This window comes from Natator depressus, chromosome 2 (genome assembly GCF_965152275.1).
Source record: "Natator depressus isolate rNatDep1 chromosome 2, rNatDep2.hap1, whole genome shotgun sequence".
Lineage (NCBI taxonomy): Eukaryota > Metazoa > Chordata > Testudines > Cheloniidae > Natator > Natator depressus.
Genome location: NC_134235.1, coordinates 85,074,118 through 85,092,528, shown reverse-complemented (window position 1 = coordinate 85,092,528; position 18,411 = coordinate 85,074,118). Strand labels below are relative to the sequence as shown.

The window sequence follows — 18,411 nt, the reverse complement described above, 5'->3', positions numbered from 1 at the left end:
ATCTTATATGATTTTGACCTCTGAGAATCTCTTAGAAGCAATAGAATTAAAATACAAATATTCTCCATGGAGTATTAGTCCATGATGATAATTCAAAATATGTTAAAAAAGGGTGGTAATCTGAGGAGATATTATCAAGGGGCCCCAAATCAACAAAGGAAATGTATATGTGACATTTATTATTGAAACCTGCTTCAGCAAATGGGGTAACCAATCCTGATGGTGGGTCAGACCACCCTTCATAGTGATGGGGTAAAAACAGAAGGAATCCAAACATGGGGATAGCCTTCCAGAGTATTATTACCAGGGATCCTAGTTTTCCCGTGATAAAAAATGCAAAATTATCCGATTAAAAAAACCTAAAAATCCACATTTTTCTGCGACTGAAATGAAACGGGTCCCTGGGGCTTGGACTCTCTGCCCCAGATGGCAGTAGTAAAAACTAGATTCTCTGTAAAAATGCAAATTGTGTGTTTTTCCGTGGCAAACAGAGTTCTAGCTTCGCTGATTGTTGCTCACTTAATGTTAGTACTAGTATTATTATTATTATTATTTATTATTATTATTAAAATGGTATTAAGGAGATTAGATTTTCTGAACATAGGAAAAGTAGGTGCCCTGAATACAAGATATTCTGGATACATTAATCACTTGCAGTTTTTAATAAGGATATCCCAAGATCTTTGAAGTATTCATTATTACATATGTTTTTTTTACTCAGTGTATCTGTATATTTTTTTCTGCAGAGAGATTTCCTGTCCCTAGAGCTCGTGGATGGCAAAGTTAGATTAACTGTTGATCTTGGTTCAGGACCTCTTACGCTTAAAACTGAAAATCGTTACAATAATGGAACATGGTACAAAATCTCATTCAGTCGTAACAAGAAGCAAGGTAGGACACAGACTGAAAAGTAAAAGTTTATCATTTTACAGATAAGTGTTGGAAGTCATTAGGAATGTCACCATTCCATGCCAGTTTTGTCTGGTAATTCCCACTGCACATTCATTCTTTGACAGCCATTTTTGTGGTGCTCTCTTGTTGAAAGTAATGGCAATGCCAGTTAGTTGCATGGCATATGAGCACTCTGATGCGTGAATGAAGCTTGACCTTGATATTATTCCCTTTGTTAGTTTTTTTTTATGTGTAATGTGTAGGAAGAAAGGAAAACACATTTAAATAGTCTTTAAACACTGGAACACGGTTATATTTTTCATAGTCAATTGTTTCCTCCACAGCCTCATTATAAGTGCACAAGAGGAGTCCATAAGGGTTAATAGCAGATCTTTTTCTCTGACCTATCATTAGCTTTACATCCCATCCCTGTCTTGATTGATATTCATTACTCTATGCATTGCAGTCCAACTCTTTGGGTCATAGACCATCATTTTGTTCAGTGTTTGTGCAGCGCTGAGCACAATGGGGTTCTAGTCCATGACTGGACTTCTAGGTGCTACTGTAATAATAATAATAATTAATAATAAAAAAACATAAAGCTATGGTCAGATGACATACAAGTTAACGAAGGTACTATCCAAGATATTTCTCAGCATGGCCTCTAAATACCTTGGAATCTGGGAACTGTTGAAGTTACAACATGAAGAAGTTAAAGAAGAAGTGAGGAAAGAATATTACAGACAAATAAGAACGGCTCTAAGGATAAAACCCACATAGAAGAATTTAATCTGAATTAATATGTGGTGATTCCAGTAGTACCATACACTGCTGGAGCAATCCAGTGGAATCCAGAGAAGAAAAAATTTGACATCCAAACAAGAAAGCTCCTGGTGATGCACGGAGTAATGAATATCAGTCAGGAGGTGGATAGGATATACATCTGATGATATGATAGAGAAAAAGGTTTGCTACAGACAATGAAAAATATAACAGCAAATTAAATGAGGAATCAACCAGAGTGAAGATCCTCTGATCGCAATAACAAGCAGTGGCCGAAAGCATGTGTCCCAGCCCAAGAAAGCGTAAAAGAAAAGAGAAAGCAAATTGCCCAAGAAAAACTTGAAAGATTTACACAGAAATCAGCAAACAGAGAGTGATGAAGAAAGATCTAACCCTTTAATGATCAAAGATTAGCAAACTCATGGCTTGTAGCAGGCGTGACAGTGTGACAGATATGACAGCTTCCTGCAATATGCTGGACAAACCTTACTGAATTAAGTTAAACCTTGTTAAGTTTAAGTATTTTAGGAGCTCACTGTATTAAAAATGTAAATGTTTATGTGTTACTGTGGAATTGTGTGTAATTTGTCTGGGAGACATGATTAATGGGAAGCAGAAGTGTTACGTGCTTCAAAGGATTCTGTTCAACAAAGGGCTAAGACAAGAATGATCTCTGAGTTGAGCAAGCTTCCTAGGAAATACTTGCAAGGAGGGGAATGAAAAAGCCCACATCTGGACTGGATCTTTTGAAGCTTTATCATGGGGAGTGGTCCATTTTCTCTGAATTACCTATTCCCAGGATCAAAAGGCAATAACAGCCTAAAGGAGTAACTCCCAGATTCATGAGGGGGCTTGTTCTGAGCTAACAGCTGATGAACTTGTGACCACAGAAAAACCTCTTGTTGGGTGTGAATGGGCTCCCTTTTCCTCTCCAGGAAAACCCTGCCTGGTAAACCTTCTGGGTGAATTAATCAGCACACAGGTCCACCAAGGTACCTTCACCACATGTGTTTATTGTTTGTCTCTTTCTTAAGCTCCAGGTACAATACAACCATATAGCCTCAGTTATGAGGAGCCCCTTCCTCCCTAAGAGTGGGTGCCCTTGCTGGATCATAAGAGGGAAATGCAGGTGCAGTTTCCCTGAACTGTGGTAAAAGGATACCTCAAGAGAGACAGAGAACCTCATTATAAGTGCACCCTTAAAGGTTAATTACATTGGAATCAAAACGGACCGACATAACTACTCTCCAAACTGCAGAATATGTTCCAAACAGGACGTGTTGAGCTCCTGCGGGAGCTGGGAGGGAATATATGACCAGACACAGTGAGATCATCAAGTGGCTTCATTGGAGCCTCTGAGCCAAATAACAGATTTAAATAAACCATGTGGTATTATGACCACCACATTTTAAAGAGCTCTAGAGAATGAAGAGGTTAAGATTTTATGGGATCTGGCAATTTTCACAGACCAAACGGTGCAGGCAAAGAGGCTGGAAACAGTTTTTGTAGAAAAGACAAACAAGAACATGGCAATTAATATTGTCATACTAGCAGCCAGAAACATAAAAAAAAAAAAAAAAAAACAAGAAGAGAAGATGGTGAAGTATGAAGAATTATGCTACGAAGTGGAATAATTATGGGAGACGAGAACAAATACCATCCCATTGATTACTGAAGTACTTGGAGCAATCCCTAAGGGTACGAACGAACAATTCAAGAACACATTAGGATACAAGACATCATGATCGGTGACCTCCAGAAGACAGCGCTCTTAGGCACTGCGAGAATGTTAAGGAAAGCCAAAGGGGAACAAGTGCATTTGAGCACCTAAAATGCAGGAATTCTATGGAGGGTTTAGCAAAACTCCTAACTACCCAAACCTACGGAGTCAATTTGTGGTCAGGATTTATTGGTGACTCATGGGGATACATTTTAGACAATAGCTTTTCCCTTTTTATGTTTAAAGATTTTGTGAAGGTGTGGGGGAGCAGGGGCCCCACTTCTGTTCATTTATAATGTCCTACTTCTGTTCATTTATAATGTCCTTCCCCCACTGTTTGTAGCACATGAAGGGTTTTCTTAGTAAAACAAACAGCCAAAAGAAAGGTCCTCTCCTCTCTCTTTCCCTTAGAGAGGGAAATCTGGATGAAAACAAAGAAAGGCAAAGGTGGCCTGGCAATCAGGCAGTCTTTCTGGATTCAACCCTTTGGGCTTATTCTGTCAACACATTTATTGCCTTTTAATGGGGTCAGTCTCTGGCCCCTCCTCTTGGGGCATACTGCTTTGTAGTTGGGCCGTGCAGTTTTGGGAGGGGTGAGGCCTGCTGCTGTCTCTCTCTCAGCTGGCCTGTCTCTGCTGTCAGCAGTCTCTGAGGCAGAGCAGCCCTCCTCCTGTTCACTGCTCCTTCCTGTAGGACAGTTTTCCCTGTTAAAACTCCACCCACTCCAGGCAAAAAAAGCATTGCAGTGCCCCTTGTTGGTGTTGAACAGGGCAGAAGAGCTTGTTAGTCTCCTCCCCAGAAGAGTGAAGGCGTGCCCATTCACAGAGGGGCTATTTTGTTTTAAATCCCCATGATGGAGGACTGAGGGATAATAACAATAAATGTAGTTTATCATTAAGGTTAAGATTTTGTCATGGGTGTTTTTAATAAAAGTCCCAGACAGGACCCAGGCAATAAATTAAAATTCATGGAAGCCCATGACCTGTCTGTGAGGGAAGGACTACAGTGGGAACCCCATCGGGTCTGACCACTGGCCTTTGCTCCAGTCCTGACGCTGCTCCTGCGGTGGTGGTTGACCCAGCCCGGCTCCGTCCCTGGCTGCTGCTCCATCTCTAGCAGCCCTGGGCCACTGCTCCGGCTGCTGCTCTGGCATCCCCTTGGGCTGCTGCTCTGGCTGCTGCTCTGGTGTCCTCAGGCCACTTCTTGAGCTGCTGCCCAGGTCAGTGCTCTGGGCCACTGCTCTAGCAGCTCCAGACAGCTGCTCTGGCTCCTGCGGGCTGACCCAGTGGCCACTGACCACTGCTTCTGTGGCCCAGAGCCATTGCTTCTGCAGCGGCAGCCTGATGTTCCTGCAGCTTTGGGCCACTGCTCCTGCAGCGGGGGCTGACCACCAGCCGCTGCTCCAGTCCTGCTGCTGCTCCTGGGCAGGGGCTGACAGCTGCTCCAGCCCTGCTGCTGCAGCAGGCTGTAGCTGAAGAAGTCATGAATGACAGAATCATATCTTTATTTATTATACATAGATACTTTTCTGTTGGTTTCTCCAAAATCTGTTTGTTTTTGGTAAAAGAACTGGCTAGCTTATCTAAAATCTTGAGAGTAAAATAGGTTAAACTTTTATAATGAAAAAATGACTATACATGTACTCATTTCACTTGGAAAATTATTGTACATTTCATACAAAAATATTGCCACGCTAGAAAATCATGTCTTATTTTGCTGATCTTTACTTCCTTTCTTTGCAGGAGTTTTGGCTGTCATGGATGCATATAATCTTAATTATAAAGAAACCAAGCAAGGAGAATCCCCTGGCGTAGCCTCAGACCTCAATCGCTCAGATAAGGACCCAATTTACATTGGTGGACTGCCAAGATCTAGGGCTGTGAGGTACAGTTAGGGTGACCAGACAGCAAATGTGAAAAATCGGGACGGGGGTGGGGTGTAATAGGAGCCTATATAAGAAAAAGACCCCAAAATTGGGACTGTCTCTATAAAATTGGACATCTGGTCACCCTAAGTACAGTGTTCTTTCTTCCTTCTGTTTTTGCCCTCTGCTTATGTGTTTGTAAGTACTGGGGAGGATCTTCAGCTTGTGTAAATTTATAGTTCCATTGAAGTTACTAAGTTATGACAGTTTACCCCAGCTGAGGAGCCGGCCATTATTATTATTTATTCTTAACTGTTTTCATCAGTGGATCTCAAAGTGCTTTACAAAGGGAGGTAAACATCATTGTCACCATTTTACTGATGGGGACACTGAAGCAGAGAGGTGACATTACCCTCCCCACTCCCAAGTCACAAACAGACCAAGTCTCCTGGGTCTGGGTCCGAGTCCAGTGCTCTATCCTCTAGACCACACTACCTAATTTAAACCACTAAGTGCCAGGGATCAACTGACCATATACTAGATGTAGTCCATGCTGATGTCTTTATACTTTACTCCTCTTGTTTAAATAACAATTGTCATTACTCCAGTGCTTTTTATAATGTTTATGGTTTTAACATAGATAGAGTAGTGAGGGCCTTGTTTCCTTTTAAAATAGCCAAATCAGTCTGTGTTCCTGAAGTGTAAAATCAAATCAAATAAAACCATAGTCTGAATGCATGCAAACTTTATGTAGACACCATGGTTTCCAACTAGTGTTAATGGAAAAAAACCTGTTCTTCAGCATACATTTTAAAAACTCTTAAAATGGAATTTTTGCAACTCTGTCTCAGTACTTGGACTAGAGGAAGACCAAAAATAAAATATCCCAATAGGAGCCATTTAAAAAAAATAATTTGTGGATGTCTCCAGTTTACAACATATGCTTTCTCTATTACACACCCACACTGGTCAATTCTTCAAGCTGACTCAATTCAGCCTGAATATAATGGCTCTAAAGTCTATATCTGATTTTTCTTGCAAATAAGGTAGTTAGATTTTTACATGGCATCTCTGTGCCTGGATAATTAGTGCCCACAGCTGAACCCCTAGGAAGCCACAATGAGCCAGTGCAAGTTAGACCAGGTCTTAGATTGTTCTAACTTGCACCAGACAGCTGTAATAAGAAGGAAGGGGTGGGATAGGTGGTATAGAGCGCCTTTACCTCCTCCCTCACTGAGCTGTGTCATTGCAGCTGAGGATTTACCCCCAAGCTTTGGAAATGAGTCATACTTTGGTTTTGCAGTGCATTGTTGTACATTTGTGTGTTCCAGCTTTTAGTGCTGTCTCCTCTGGATTTGGTAGTTCAGATAAGATTTAATGTATGTTGTGTGGCTACATTTTGGCTCTAGTTTGCTCCCATTAAAAACAATGAGAAAACTAAACCTGATTTCAAAGAGCAGGATCAGCCCTTTAAATCAGTCTCTCCTTTTCCTGTTGAATAATGTAACTTTACATTTTCCCCAATAAATCCCAATTAAAATTATTAAACCAGTGTTTTGTTTTTACCATGGAAACTAATTTTTTCTTTCAGGAAAGGGCTTAACAGCAGAACATATGTGGGATGCATTAAGAACCTAGAAATATCCCGCTCTACCTTTGACTTGCTAAAAAACTCATATGGTGTGAGAAAAGGGTGCATACTGGAGGTAGGAAACTGGCAGCTCTCTTAGGTTGTTATAATCTGATTATTGCTGTGGATTAAACAATGAATCAGTGTTTTGTGATGCAATGTAGAGAGTAGAAGTGTATTGCTTTGTTGATAAATTATCAATTAGTCCACTATTGGTATTGTTCTTTCACATTCAACATCTCATAAGGGACAAAAGTTATCAATTATTTCTCTCCTTTTGCAAAACAGCCTATCCGTAGTGTTAGCATCTTGAATGATGGCTACATTGAGTTGCTACCTAAGTCCCTGTCTCCAGAATCAGAACTGATGGTAACTTTTGCTACTAAGAACAGTAGTGGCATCATCTTGGCTGGTCTCAGCAAGGGAATGGAGAAGCGACGACGAAGACAAGCACATTTGGTCAGTACTGACTGCTTTTAAACCTTAAATACTTTTTCACAACTTTGCTTCTACGTGTCTGATCACCTGCTTAGTTTAAGAATATAAACTGGATAGCAGTGCTAGAAAAAAATCCACTGGGGAGTGAATAGGAAGTTTTTCTCAAGCAAATGATATCGACTCTTTCAGAATGTAAACTTGCATTACAAATTAAAAAAATATATCTAGCCCTGATGGTTGCAAAGAAATATGAGCCAAATATTAGCCAAAGGTAAACAAGTGCAGTGTTGTGTTCCTGAATCTGCAGACAGACAACTCCAGTACCTCTACTGCTGCTCATGGTTTTGCAGAATTGAAGCAGAGTGAAAACTGACCAGAGCATTGTTGATTTTGCTGCTGTTATGTGGAGAGGTTGAAACTGAAAAGAATCAAGTCAGTTTCATCCTGCTACTACTTAGAAAAGCTATGAACAGCAACAGAGGCAGGCAGTGGGGAGGAAGATTCAAACACAGAGATTGGGTAGGAAGTAGAGTAGTGAAGGCACCCCAGATATCTGATTGTAGCAGCCAGGAGGCTGGTAGAAGGGTAGGATAGTAGACACCCACTCAACTTACAACATTCAAGAGGCTCTGGACTGAGAGGGAAAACAGAGGGAGAGACAATGCTCCTTTCCCTTTCCAGCAGAAGGTGGTGGTTGTTGGCTTCAAATTTATCGAATATCAGCTATCTGGAGGCTGGTGTGAAAGATGGAGCTCCCAAGCAGCGTCCAAGGACGGCATCCCAGCATCCTTTCCTTTAGCACTATCTTATGGGGATATAAAGGGATTGCGTTTTTACCTGAGCTTTTACCATGGACAGAGGGACTCCCAGCTTTCATGTCTCTTTAGTTAGAAGGCTTAGTTCTCTAGCTGTTATCTGTTCTCATTCACTGTCACAGTGTTACAGTATTTGACTGCAGGGGCCAGTTTATGTTTTGGTATTTTATTTTTGATTTGTTTCCACTGAAATTTTAAAAATAAACAAAACAAATAAATAAAATAAATGATGGATGTTTTCTTCTGGTTGTGGAGTTCTTTGGAGTTTGTCTATAACACCTAAATTTGGTGGCAGATTTGACCACATCACCCTTTCAGTATTATTTATAGGGTATGAAAGAAAACAAAGTTGCAGTAAAAAAATTAATTGAATGATTAAATCTCCACAGCCCTTCTTTTCCATCATGCTGATTGATGGTCATCTTGCAGTGCATATTAATGCAGGAGACAGAGCAAGTACTAGAAAAATCATCCTCCAGCCTGCTAATGGAACATACAGTGATGGGCAAGAACATTCTGTTATCCTGATCCGGAATAAGAGGTACATGTGACTGTGAACAGTACCACTTGTTTAATTACTGTATGTCATTTTCAGTTCACCATGTTCCCTGAAGAACTGGTTTAGCTAGCTCATTTCAGTGGAATAATCAGGGTTGTGTGTTTCTGTTGTTATTGAAAGAGTCCTGATTTATATGGTAATTGCATACAGCCACTGATTAAGTCGTGCATAAAAGCTCTCTTGAAAGCTTTAGACAGTCTGGACTACCTGAGTAAAATGTACTAAATATTGCTAGAAAAAGTAGACAGTTAATTGACTATTTATTTGACTAAGAAACATACATGTCCAATTTACTCCTGTAACAGGATTAGTCGTCACATTTCTAAAGCTACTCAACAAATCCATCCTACTAAATATTAAAATATTATTCAAAGAACCTCTTTAGTTGTAAATGGTTTAGGTGGATTATCAAAAGCTCTGAATCTTTAAATAGGCGTGGGAACTAGGGTGTGGGGGGTGCTGCACTTATCTGCTCCCAACTTTAGGGGATGGGAGAGGGGTGCAGATGAGGGGGGGAGGACAAGGTAAAAAATTTGGGGACCATTGCTTTACAGTTTTGCTGGCTCTCAGCACCCCCACTATAAAAAGTGTTCTAGAGCCACTGAATCTTTATTTCTTAGCACCTGGCATTCCTGACGTTGAAATTAAGTTCCTTGTTGAATGATTTTCCGCTTCACCCTTTCAGGATGATAACAGTACAAGTGGATGAAAGTAATCCTGCAGAACTGAGACTTGGCTTGTCGGCAGAAATGAGCCCCATGAATATTTCCAACTTCTACGCTGGTGGGGTTCCAGCAGGAGAGGGCATTTCTGGGTTCAAGATGACAGAATCTTTTTACGGCTGTATTAGAAATCTGATCTTTAACATGCAGTAAGTCCGAATGAATGGCAGCACTCTTTTGGAGAATGGAACTGCAGGCCTGTGTATATAAAATGTAAACTGTTGCTTTTGACTATAAGATCTCCAGGGCATGGACCATATCTCTCTTTTTTGTGTGTGTGTGCTGTGGGCAAGCATTCTGCCAGCACTCTGTAATAAATAGGAAAATGCAAAAGAGATTAGTATCAAACTTGCAACAGTGAGTATTGCTGGCCACATTTGCAGATATTCAGTCAGCCTCAGAAGTGCCTTTAATGCATACAGATACATTGCACAAACCCACATAGTTGGGTTCCCAGTGATCTGATTTGCATGCACAAATAAGATATCTGGCCAAGAAAACTGTTGCATGAACATTGTTGTGTAGAATTAGAGGATACTCTTTAATGATTTTCTCCCACTGTGCTTAACCCTTTTGAAACATTTTCCACTGATGTGCAAATCTTCAGCCATTGACAAGTTGGTAAGTTCTTGTAAAGTACTGTTATGTACTTAAAGCCCTCTCCTTTGTAAACCCAGGCTTCTGGATTTCACCACTGCAGTGAGGTACGAGCATGTGGATATGGACAGCTGCTTGCTTTCAGAGAAGCCTAAATCTGCCATACAAGCAGAGGATATTGAGATTCAACCAGAACTGCAGCCATTGCCAATTCCTCTGCGGCCTCTTACCGAAATTAAGAGAGTACATACAACAAACTTAGTGCATGCTGCCCCTGTCGGCAAAGTGAGTATTGAGGGGGGAGCAAGGTCTGTCTTAGCTGTGTTTTTCTTAGCCCCAGATACAGAGCCATATGCTTACTTCCCTTCTGTGTCATGGAGAGATAGAGCTGAATGTAAATGACATGAACAAGGGCTTGAAAAGATGGTTTGTAAGGGAAAAAGCAATAGTATATCATACTATATCTCTGTACAGCAGTCACTTCTGGGCCTTACACCTTGAAGGCCATGAGGAAGGGAAATGCAGTTAAGTGTGCCAATGATCAGCCACCTGTACACTTGCAACTGAGGAGTTCTGCATAAAAAAGGGGGATATAGACCTCAAGGCAGGTGACGTTAGAGAGTAGTTGCTATTATTGGTGTGTTCTCCTGCCAAAGTGGATCTATGCCGAGATTTGCAGTGCAAATTAAAGTTGATTGAATCAATGTTATGTCACCATGCAAAACTCAGTGGTCATGTGCATACAGTTGCAAGTCCCTGCCATGCTTTCATTGCTGAGGATCAAACCCGGACCGTTGTGGAGGCAGAGGATCAATAATAGTATCACAGTCTTTACCTGTGAGTCTTGGGCCTCTGTGTAGTTCACACAATACCTTTGTGTGGGCTATATTCCCCAGAACATGGTGCAGCATTACTTTTCTCTTTCTGGAGCTGTATATCTTTATGACTGAGTGTTTTCTGAGTGTCTGGTAATCGTTTTTATGTGGGACGGGGACATAGGTTTTGTGGATTTTATACCACATGCCTATAAAAAGAAATGCTAAGCCGTCTGAGACCTGTAGTATAATTTTGTTTCATACTCTGATTCAGAGGTATTGATGCTCTGAATAGCTGAGAATATATCTCCACCAAGAGTAGCTAAGGAATTTCACACCAAAATTCTACTCTGACCTCCCCGTGACAAAGGCCGAGAGACTAATGAACAAGTAAACTGGAAGTAAATTAATAAATCAAAAGCTAGAACACCTAACTAGCAGAGACTTTTGTGTTAGTGCTGTGAAGCATGGTCTAGTCATTATAACTCATTTTCTTTGTGCCTGCCAAATGTCCCAACCGTCTGAGAGTTCAGGCGATTGCTGTTACAGTACACTTCACATTTTTCCAGTGTGTCAGTTGCACGTGGAGCAAACAGCACAGCTATGTCACCATAAAAGAGTACTCCTTAAGCAACAACATATTTTAATATCTCTTGTGGAATATTCTCTTTAATGAAGCTCTTTCATTAACAGGGACAGTGTGCACAGGATTCAATACCAGATCATGTTCCCAGTGCCCACCAGTTTGGCCTTGCTAAAGGCAGCCACATAGTTCTGCCTTTTAATCAGTCTACCGTCAGAAGGAAGTAGGTATATCTTGAATGACACATTTATGCAGCTAAATGCAAGACAAAGAGAACAATTTTTATGAAGGAGTGGTGTATGAAGGAGTGGTATCTCTCCCCAAACCCAGCATCAGACCTTGCCTCTGCCTCAGTTTCTTTACTCTGCCATTATCAACTAAAGCACTGCACCTAGTGGATTGTAACTACGCTCCTCTCCCAGGATCTTCTTTAGTGACATAAATTAATAGTTTAACTCAAAATCAGAGTCTCCCAAACTTTCTCTTCAGGCATAGCAGTCCTTTGTGCTCCTTGTGGGCTTCTAAATCTCTCACAGGGTTTTCCTTCCCAGTACAAAAATACTCCAGCCAGGTCTTATTCCAGACACTTCTTCCCCAATTCCCTCTGGATCCCCTGCAGGAGCTCCCTTCTGCACTCACTCCTCAGACCACCTGTCCTGAGAGCTAAAGAGAGTCCACCTGCTCAGTTTTTCCTCCAGTGGGCTGGTATCCAGCTTTCCCACCCTGCTCTTATATACACTCCCTAGATATCTGTCTGTGTGCTAAGAAGCATCTCCCTGATCTTTTCAGTCTCTCCCTGAACTCAGGCTTCTCTATATATTCCAGCAGGCCTGGCTATGAGTCACAGGCTTCTACCAGGTTAGCCCAGGGCTCATTTCCCTCACCTGGAGAGGTGGCCTGAGCCATTCACAAGGTGCAGCTGAATCCAACCCCCTTAAAGAGCCCACTCACCCTGTGACAAGCTTTTCGTGTGTTCTGATATATGGTATTACTTTTTATTTCGGAAACTCTATTGGTCATGCTTTCAAACATATACAGTGGGTTATAATTTACTTTGATCCTTTTTTAAACCAATAACTTTTAGTCTTCAGGGAAGTTTTCTATCACTACAGAACAAGGATTTGAAAAATATTCTATTTTTACTGTCTAGACTTTCTGTCCAGCTGAATCTGAGAACCTATGCCTCTAGTGGCCTGATTTACTACCTGGCTCACCAGAACCAGATTGATTATGCAGCCCTTCAGCTTCATGGGGGACAACTCTATTTCTTATTTGATCTTGGAAAAGGAAAAGCTGTAGCCTTTCACCCTGCTGCCATCAATGATGGCAAATGGCACACGGTAGGTACCCAAGAGGCTTGAACTCACCTGCAGTCATTGGGTCAATTTTGCTTGCCTTTCCCACACATTAGCGAGAGTGTTTGCATGCAGGACTTGGCCACTGTTCTGAAATAATTCAAATACCTGAATAATGAACTTCTCTTTTTTATTCTTATTAACTGTGAAGTGAGTCCTGCACTTAATAGCCTATAAAGTACTTCAGCTTATTAAGAGACAATTACTTAATGAAAAGAGGAGTAATAAGCCAAAGCAGCAATCACCCCTTCTATGAGAAAATCCTTCGGAGTGGCCTGGAAACTCTGAGTTGTAACTATTAGGGCTGCTCAGGGCTGGAATACACCGAACCCCTAAGATGCCAGTAGTGTGCTAGGTGTACCATGATTTGGAGGCAAACATTGTAGATGCTTCAGCAGCTAGGCCTTCTGGTGCTAGCCCTTGTGGATCCCAATGATCACCGAGACATGTGGTTAAGGGAAAGGGGTATTTAACTAGGTCTGGAAGGAAGGGAAAGGTTGCAAATACCATAGGTACAGAGGCTTAAACAGCTACAATTCAAAGAAACCTGTAGCTGTTCTTGTTAGAGCCCTGGGACAGTCCAGTCGAGTCAGGGATCTTCATGCCTAGTGCCTGGGTCTCCCTCTCCAGTCCAGTCCCTAGTTAAGCAAATAAGAATTTGCAGGTTTCCAGGGCAGGCTCAGTTAGTGTCTCTCATTGGGGCCTTGTTGCACTGGCTCGCTCTCCAGCCATTGTTGCTCCCCTATAAGCCCTACACAGATCTACGCCCAGCTGTAGTGTCTGGCAGACGCAGCTTGTTCCACACACGGCTCTGCCCATAATTTCTGGGAGTTCCTATCTGCACCCAACTTCTGCAGATCCTCGCTAGTCACTGCTGCTTCCCAAAGATGCCTAGTCATTTCCTTGTTCCGGATCCTTCCTCCTACCTGGCCGGGGGGAAGGGAATGTGCAGTGGGGAGGGAGCTGATAGGAAATGTAGTCCCTGCTTAGCAGGTTCATCACAGAATTTTCTGCAGATTTCTCCATCAAGGGGTAGGGGTTGGTGCAATGTAGAGAAAGCATATGTGTTGGCCACAGATGTCAGAGAATCCAATGGAGGCCAGGGCCTTCAGTGCAGAGGCCCTGTATCTCTGTACCCTGCCTCTCTCTGGTTCCCTGCCAGCAGAGCTCCACTGGACCCCCTTGTCTCTGGGAGGCTCCTCCCTTTGTGAGGAGGTTGGGTTTCACGCTGCACCGGAGCTACGCACAAAGGTTAGGACTAACTCTGTCAGCATTAACTTAAGCGTGAATTTTCCTTGAGGCTGGTGGAGAAGACAATATACATCCCATTAGTCCTTGCCCTTCTTCTCCGTGCCTGGAGACCTGAGGGGGCATCTGTGGGGATGGATGGCACAGAGGTGCCACCTTCCACGTCCATCCTGGGAGTCCTCAGAATATTGTCTTGCATGCCTAATACAAATAGAGCAACAAACAACATAAACTACCACACAAAGAAAGTAAAGAGGCACTACAGTCAGAGACACCACAGACGAGCTCTAGTGTATGTTGAGGGGCAGAATATTCCAGAATTATGGTCCCCACCAACAGTTTTGAAGCTGCCTTAAATATAACTAAAATAGACTAGTTCTTTTATTTAATGCGTTAAATACTAATAGCAAGACCTTGAAATGCACTCACAGGACAATAGGCAATCAATGCAGGCCATGGAGTGTTTGAATGTCAGTGATTTGGGGATGAAGGCCCTTGAGCATTAATGCTGTTGCGTTCTGAAATAACCTCAACTTGTGGAGGACTTCTCAGAGTAACTCCAAATACATTATGCTAATGCAAGCTAGCCTCTGAAATCATCTTCAGAAATGGATCTTGCCTACTCTTATTGTGGGCAGCAGGTTGATACAAACTTTGCTATTTCTTTTAGGTAAAGACAGAGTATGTTAAACGAAAAGGCATAATCACCGTCGATGGACAGGAATCTGCAGCAGTTAATGCTCTGGGAGATGGTAACACGTTGGATGTGGAAGGAAAGCTCTATCTGGGAGGGCTTCCTTTAGATTATACAGCTAGAAATACTGGAAATGTAAGATTTCTTTTGAAAATATCTTAGTTAAAAATGTATAAGAGATAACCCAGATGGTTCACAGCATAAGCTAAGCCCCAACTGTCTGGGGTTAGGAAGCATAATTTTCCAGTACAGGTTTCTTTCACCTTTCTCTATAGCATCTGGTCCTGGTCACTGACTGGGGTAGGATACTGGACTAGATGGTCTGTTATCTATGGCAATTCTGCCGCCCTGTGTATTGTAACTTGACACTTACCTCTTCCATAATTGGACTTAATGTATTACAGGCTAACAAAGATGTTAACATTTTGAATCTATAATTTAATGAAAACAGTGGTTAGAAAAATACTAGTGATTTTCATAATAACGTACTGAAGCAAATTCAAGCGCCTTTAATTTATGGGCTTGTTCTCTGTTCCCATTAATGGCAATGGCAAACCCCTGGAGCAGGCCTCTCAAGCATGTGTTTTTGACTATTAGCACTTCTAGGCAGGGATTGTTTTCTGTTTTGATTATACTCTATTTTTACTGCTGTAAGGCATCATGTACATTTGCGGCACTGTATAAGTAATTATGTTGGTGCTTTAAATCCCTGAATGTTGTCTTCAGAGAATCCTTAATTTACAGTGATGTCAGGCATTGCTGTGAGAGATCAGCCTGCAATTTGCCTTATGTATTAACTGTTATATCTCACTACGCTTAGGTCACTCACAGTATCCCTGCATGCATTGGCAGTGTGATGATTAACAACAAGCAACTTGACAAAGAGAGCCCTGTCTCCATCCTTGCTGTGAATAAATGCTATGCAACAGCACAGGAAGGCACTTTCTTTGATGGAAGCGGGTTTGCTGCTCTAGGTAAGTGTCATTAATGGAATCAATAGCTTACTGAATTAGTGCTAATGAAAACCCATCAAGTTTATGCTTAGATGCAATGAACATAATTAAATGACACTTCATTCAACTATTGTATATTCTGGGTATGTATTTCTAACTAACTCCTTCCCCCTTTACGTCCAAGACTGCCCCCTTCCCACTCACCAGTGACTGGCAGTCTGCAAAGGAGTCTCTGACACAAGTAAAAGACCTAACTCTTCTCCAGCTGAGGAAAAAAAAAAGTTGTGTGTGTGTGTGTGTGTGTGTGTGTGTGTGTGTGTGTGTGTGTGTGTGTGTAAAAGAGTTTAAACTGGTGTAATTTAAAGGCTGAGGAATCAGAAGGTATAAGGGAGTGAATTTGAAAAAGGATGGGGCTCACTTTACACTTTTTCCATAGGTGCTGGAACTGGAGGTGCTGCGAGACCTCCTGGCTTGAAGTGGTTTCCATCATATGCAGGGTTTACAGTTTGGTTCAATGGCTCTCAGCACCCCCATTATACAAATTGTTCCAGCACCTCTGACTTTTTCTGTTTCCTCAACATATTGAACTACACCAATGTAAACTCCCTTAGATCTACTTAAGCCCAGGGTACTGATGTAAGAGACTAAATGAGTGAAAGGAAACTTCACCGCATGTAAGGGAATTTTAACTCTCACCACTTTACACATAGTTTCTGAATTTGGATTATCGTCTACAAACAGCTTTCCAAAGACTCAGCAAAAACCCTGTCCATTCAGGTTAGTTAACATGCCTATTAATTATCACATGTACTACTGATTACTTGTCACAGTTCAGAGCAACTGCACTTGTATTCCCCCTCCAGGCAATGGCACCCTCTCTTAGCGTATGTCTACACTGCACTCTCCTTACACCAGTATATAGAGTACATACACGGCATGTCCCCCTAGGAGGGGTATAAATAGCAGGGTAGATGGTGAGGTACTGCTTATGGGAGTAAAGACATGCTTAAACCCTGTGGATATGTACCCTATACATCTCTCTACACACCCACGGAGTGCTGTTTTTAGCAGTATGGTGTCCTGTGCCACTGATGGAATCTTTCCTCACTGCAGGGAAAAGCTCAGGCAGTGGGGAAAGGCTTCCCCGCTGCTGGAGCTTTTCCATGCTGCCTCCCTGCTGCCAGTCTTTCATAAAGAGCTTAATTGCTCACAGTGATAAGTTACCAAACAGTTTTCTCTAAGCAAATACATTGATTCTTAGGGTAAAAGCATTACAGAAAAATAACATATTAAAAATAATAAAGAACCTACACACACACTAATAAGTTTACCAGAGATCACTCCCACCATTTTCATAAGGATTCTGGCCAGTGTCAGTCCTTCGAACCCTTCCCTAAGGATTGGACACCCCCCCCACAAACCCTCCCCCTCCCATTTTGGACAGAGGGTTCTATCTGTTTGCTACATCAGAAAGAAGGCCTTGGATCAGTTTAAACTCTGGCTTTTTATTCAAAAGTCCTTTATTTGTCTGTTGGCTTCTGGAGAATCCACTTTGAACTAGTATAGGCAAGCCTGCCACAGGCTGCCACTCTCTGGGGGTGTTTCAACCTGAGAGAATTTGCCCACTGTTCTTAGTTCCTGGAGGGGCTGTGGTTACCCTCTCCCATGGAATTACATACAATCCCTGGCCCACAATGATACATAAACTCAATACAATACAAAGATATTGGAGAACATTGCCATATCTGTCACATTCCTAATCTTTTACTTTGTGCTTATCATTTATTTTTCAGTCAAAGAAGGTTATAAAGTCCGATCTGATGTGAACATTACGTTTGAGTTCCGCACCATGGCTATGAATGGAGTTCTTCTTGGAATCAGTAGTGCTAAAGTAGATGCCATTGGACTGGAGATTGTGAATGGCAAGGTGGGTTGCATATGTAGGGGACAGTCTCTAGGGGAGTTGAATTTAGGGATAGTTCTCCAAGGCTTGTGCAAAATGGGAAAGTCGGAAGTGTTGAGCATTACATCAGTAATAAGTGATTAAACCGAAAGACCAGGAGGCAATGTGATAGAAACAAAGATGTTGCTGTGATTCATAAATACAACACATAATCTGAGGCAAACATTTGGTCACAAGGAAGGTGGGCTCACATCATGAGGTTCACCACAATGTGAAGCAGCATGGAGACTCCTCATCCTATAATTACCGACGATAGTACTTATGTCAGCCTGAAGAGTTTGTGCTTTCCTTTCTAGTTGGACTCGCTACTATACTGTATATGCTGTTTGCTGGACCAGCAAAATACCTTTCATATATGTTGGTACCCTTTTCAATTAAGCTAAACTTGCCCTTACCCAAGTATGCTCTTGCAGAAAGTGTTTAGCTGCTGTGTCTTAGCAAGAATTTTGTTAGCATAGGTGAAAGTCCTATTGTTATTCTGAGATGAGAATTTGCAAGGAAATGGAATGAGTCACCATTCAGTATTCAATCATTTTCTTTTAAAATGAGGCTGAAGAGCTTAGAGGAAAATATATGTAAGAATGTTGGATTAAGTTTCCCTGTTTCTTTTGCTAGAAGTCTTAGTTATTTATAAAGCTGATTTAGAAATCCATCAATTTAATTTTACTTAGGAAAAGAAAATGGTACAAGATTTAGTCCCTTTTTTGGTTACAGTTAAAACAAAGGAGAACTGTAAATCTCTAAAACAGGATTGATGTAAACAGATGAGGCCTTTTAAATT

General features: G+C 41.7%; 1 protein-coding gene across 1 annotated transcript in view; it reads left to right on the top strand.

The window, feature by feature from the left end:
• Nucleotides 1-18,411, top strand: part of LAMA1 (laminin subunit alpha 1) — a 157,983-nt gene that overhangs the window by 133,747 nt on the left and 5,825 nt on the right. Inside the window, exons 50-61 of the mRNA XM_074944605.1 lie at nt 747-891; nt 5,137-5,278; nt 6,850-6,964; nt 7,177-7,347; nt 8,531-8,682; nt 9,386-9,571; nt 10,100-10,304; nt 11,528-11,640; nt 12,568-12,757; nt 14,691-14,849; nt 15,535-15,688; nt 17,461-17,594. Coding sequence (XP_074800706.1) covers nt 747-891; nt 5,137-5,278; nt 6,850-6,964; nt 7,177-7,347; nt 8,531-8,682; nt 9,386-9,571; nt 10,100-10,304; nt 11,528-11,640; nt 12,568-12,757; nt 14,691-14,849; nt 15,535-15,688; nt 17,461-17,594 — 1,866 coding nt within the window. The remainder of the gene's footprint in view (nt 1-746; nt 892-5,136; nt 5,279-6,849; nt 6,965-7,176; nt 7,348-8,530; nt 8,683-9,385; nt 9,572-10,099; nt 10,305-11,527; nt 11,641-12,567; nt 12,758-14,690; nt 14,850-15,534; nt 15,689-17,460; nt 17,595-18,411) is intronic.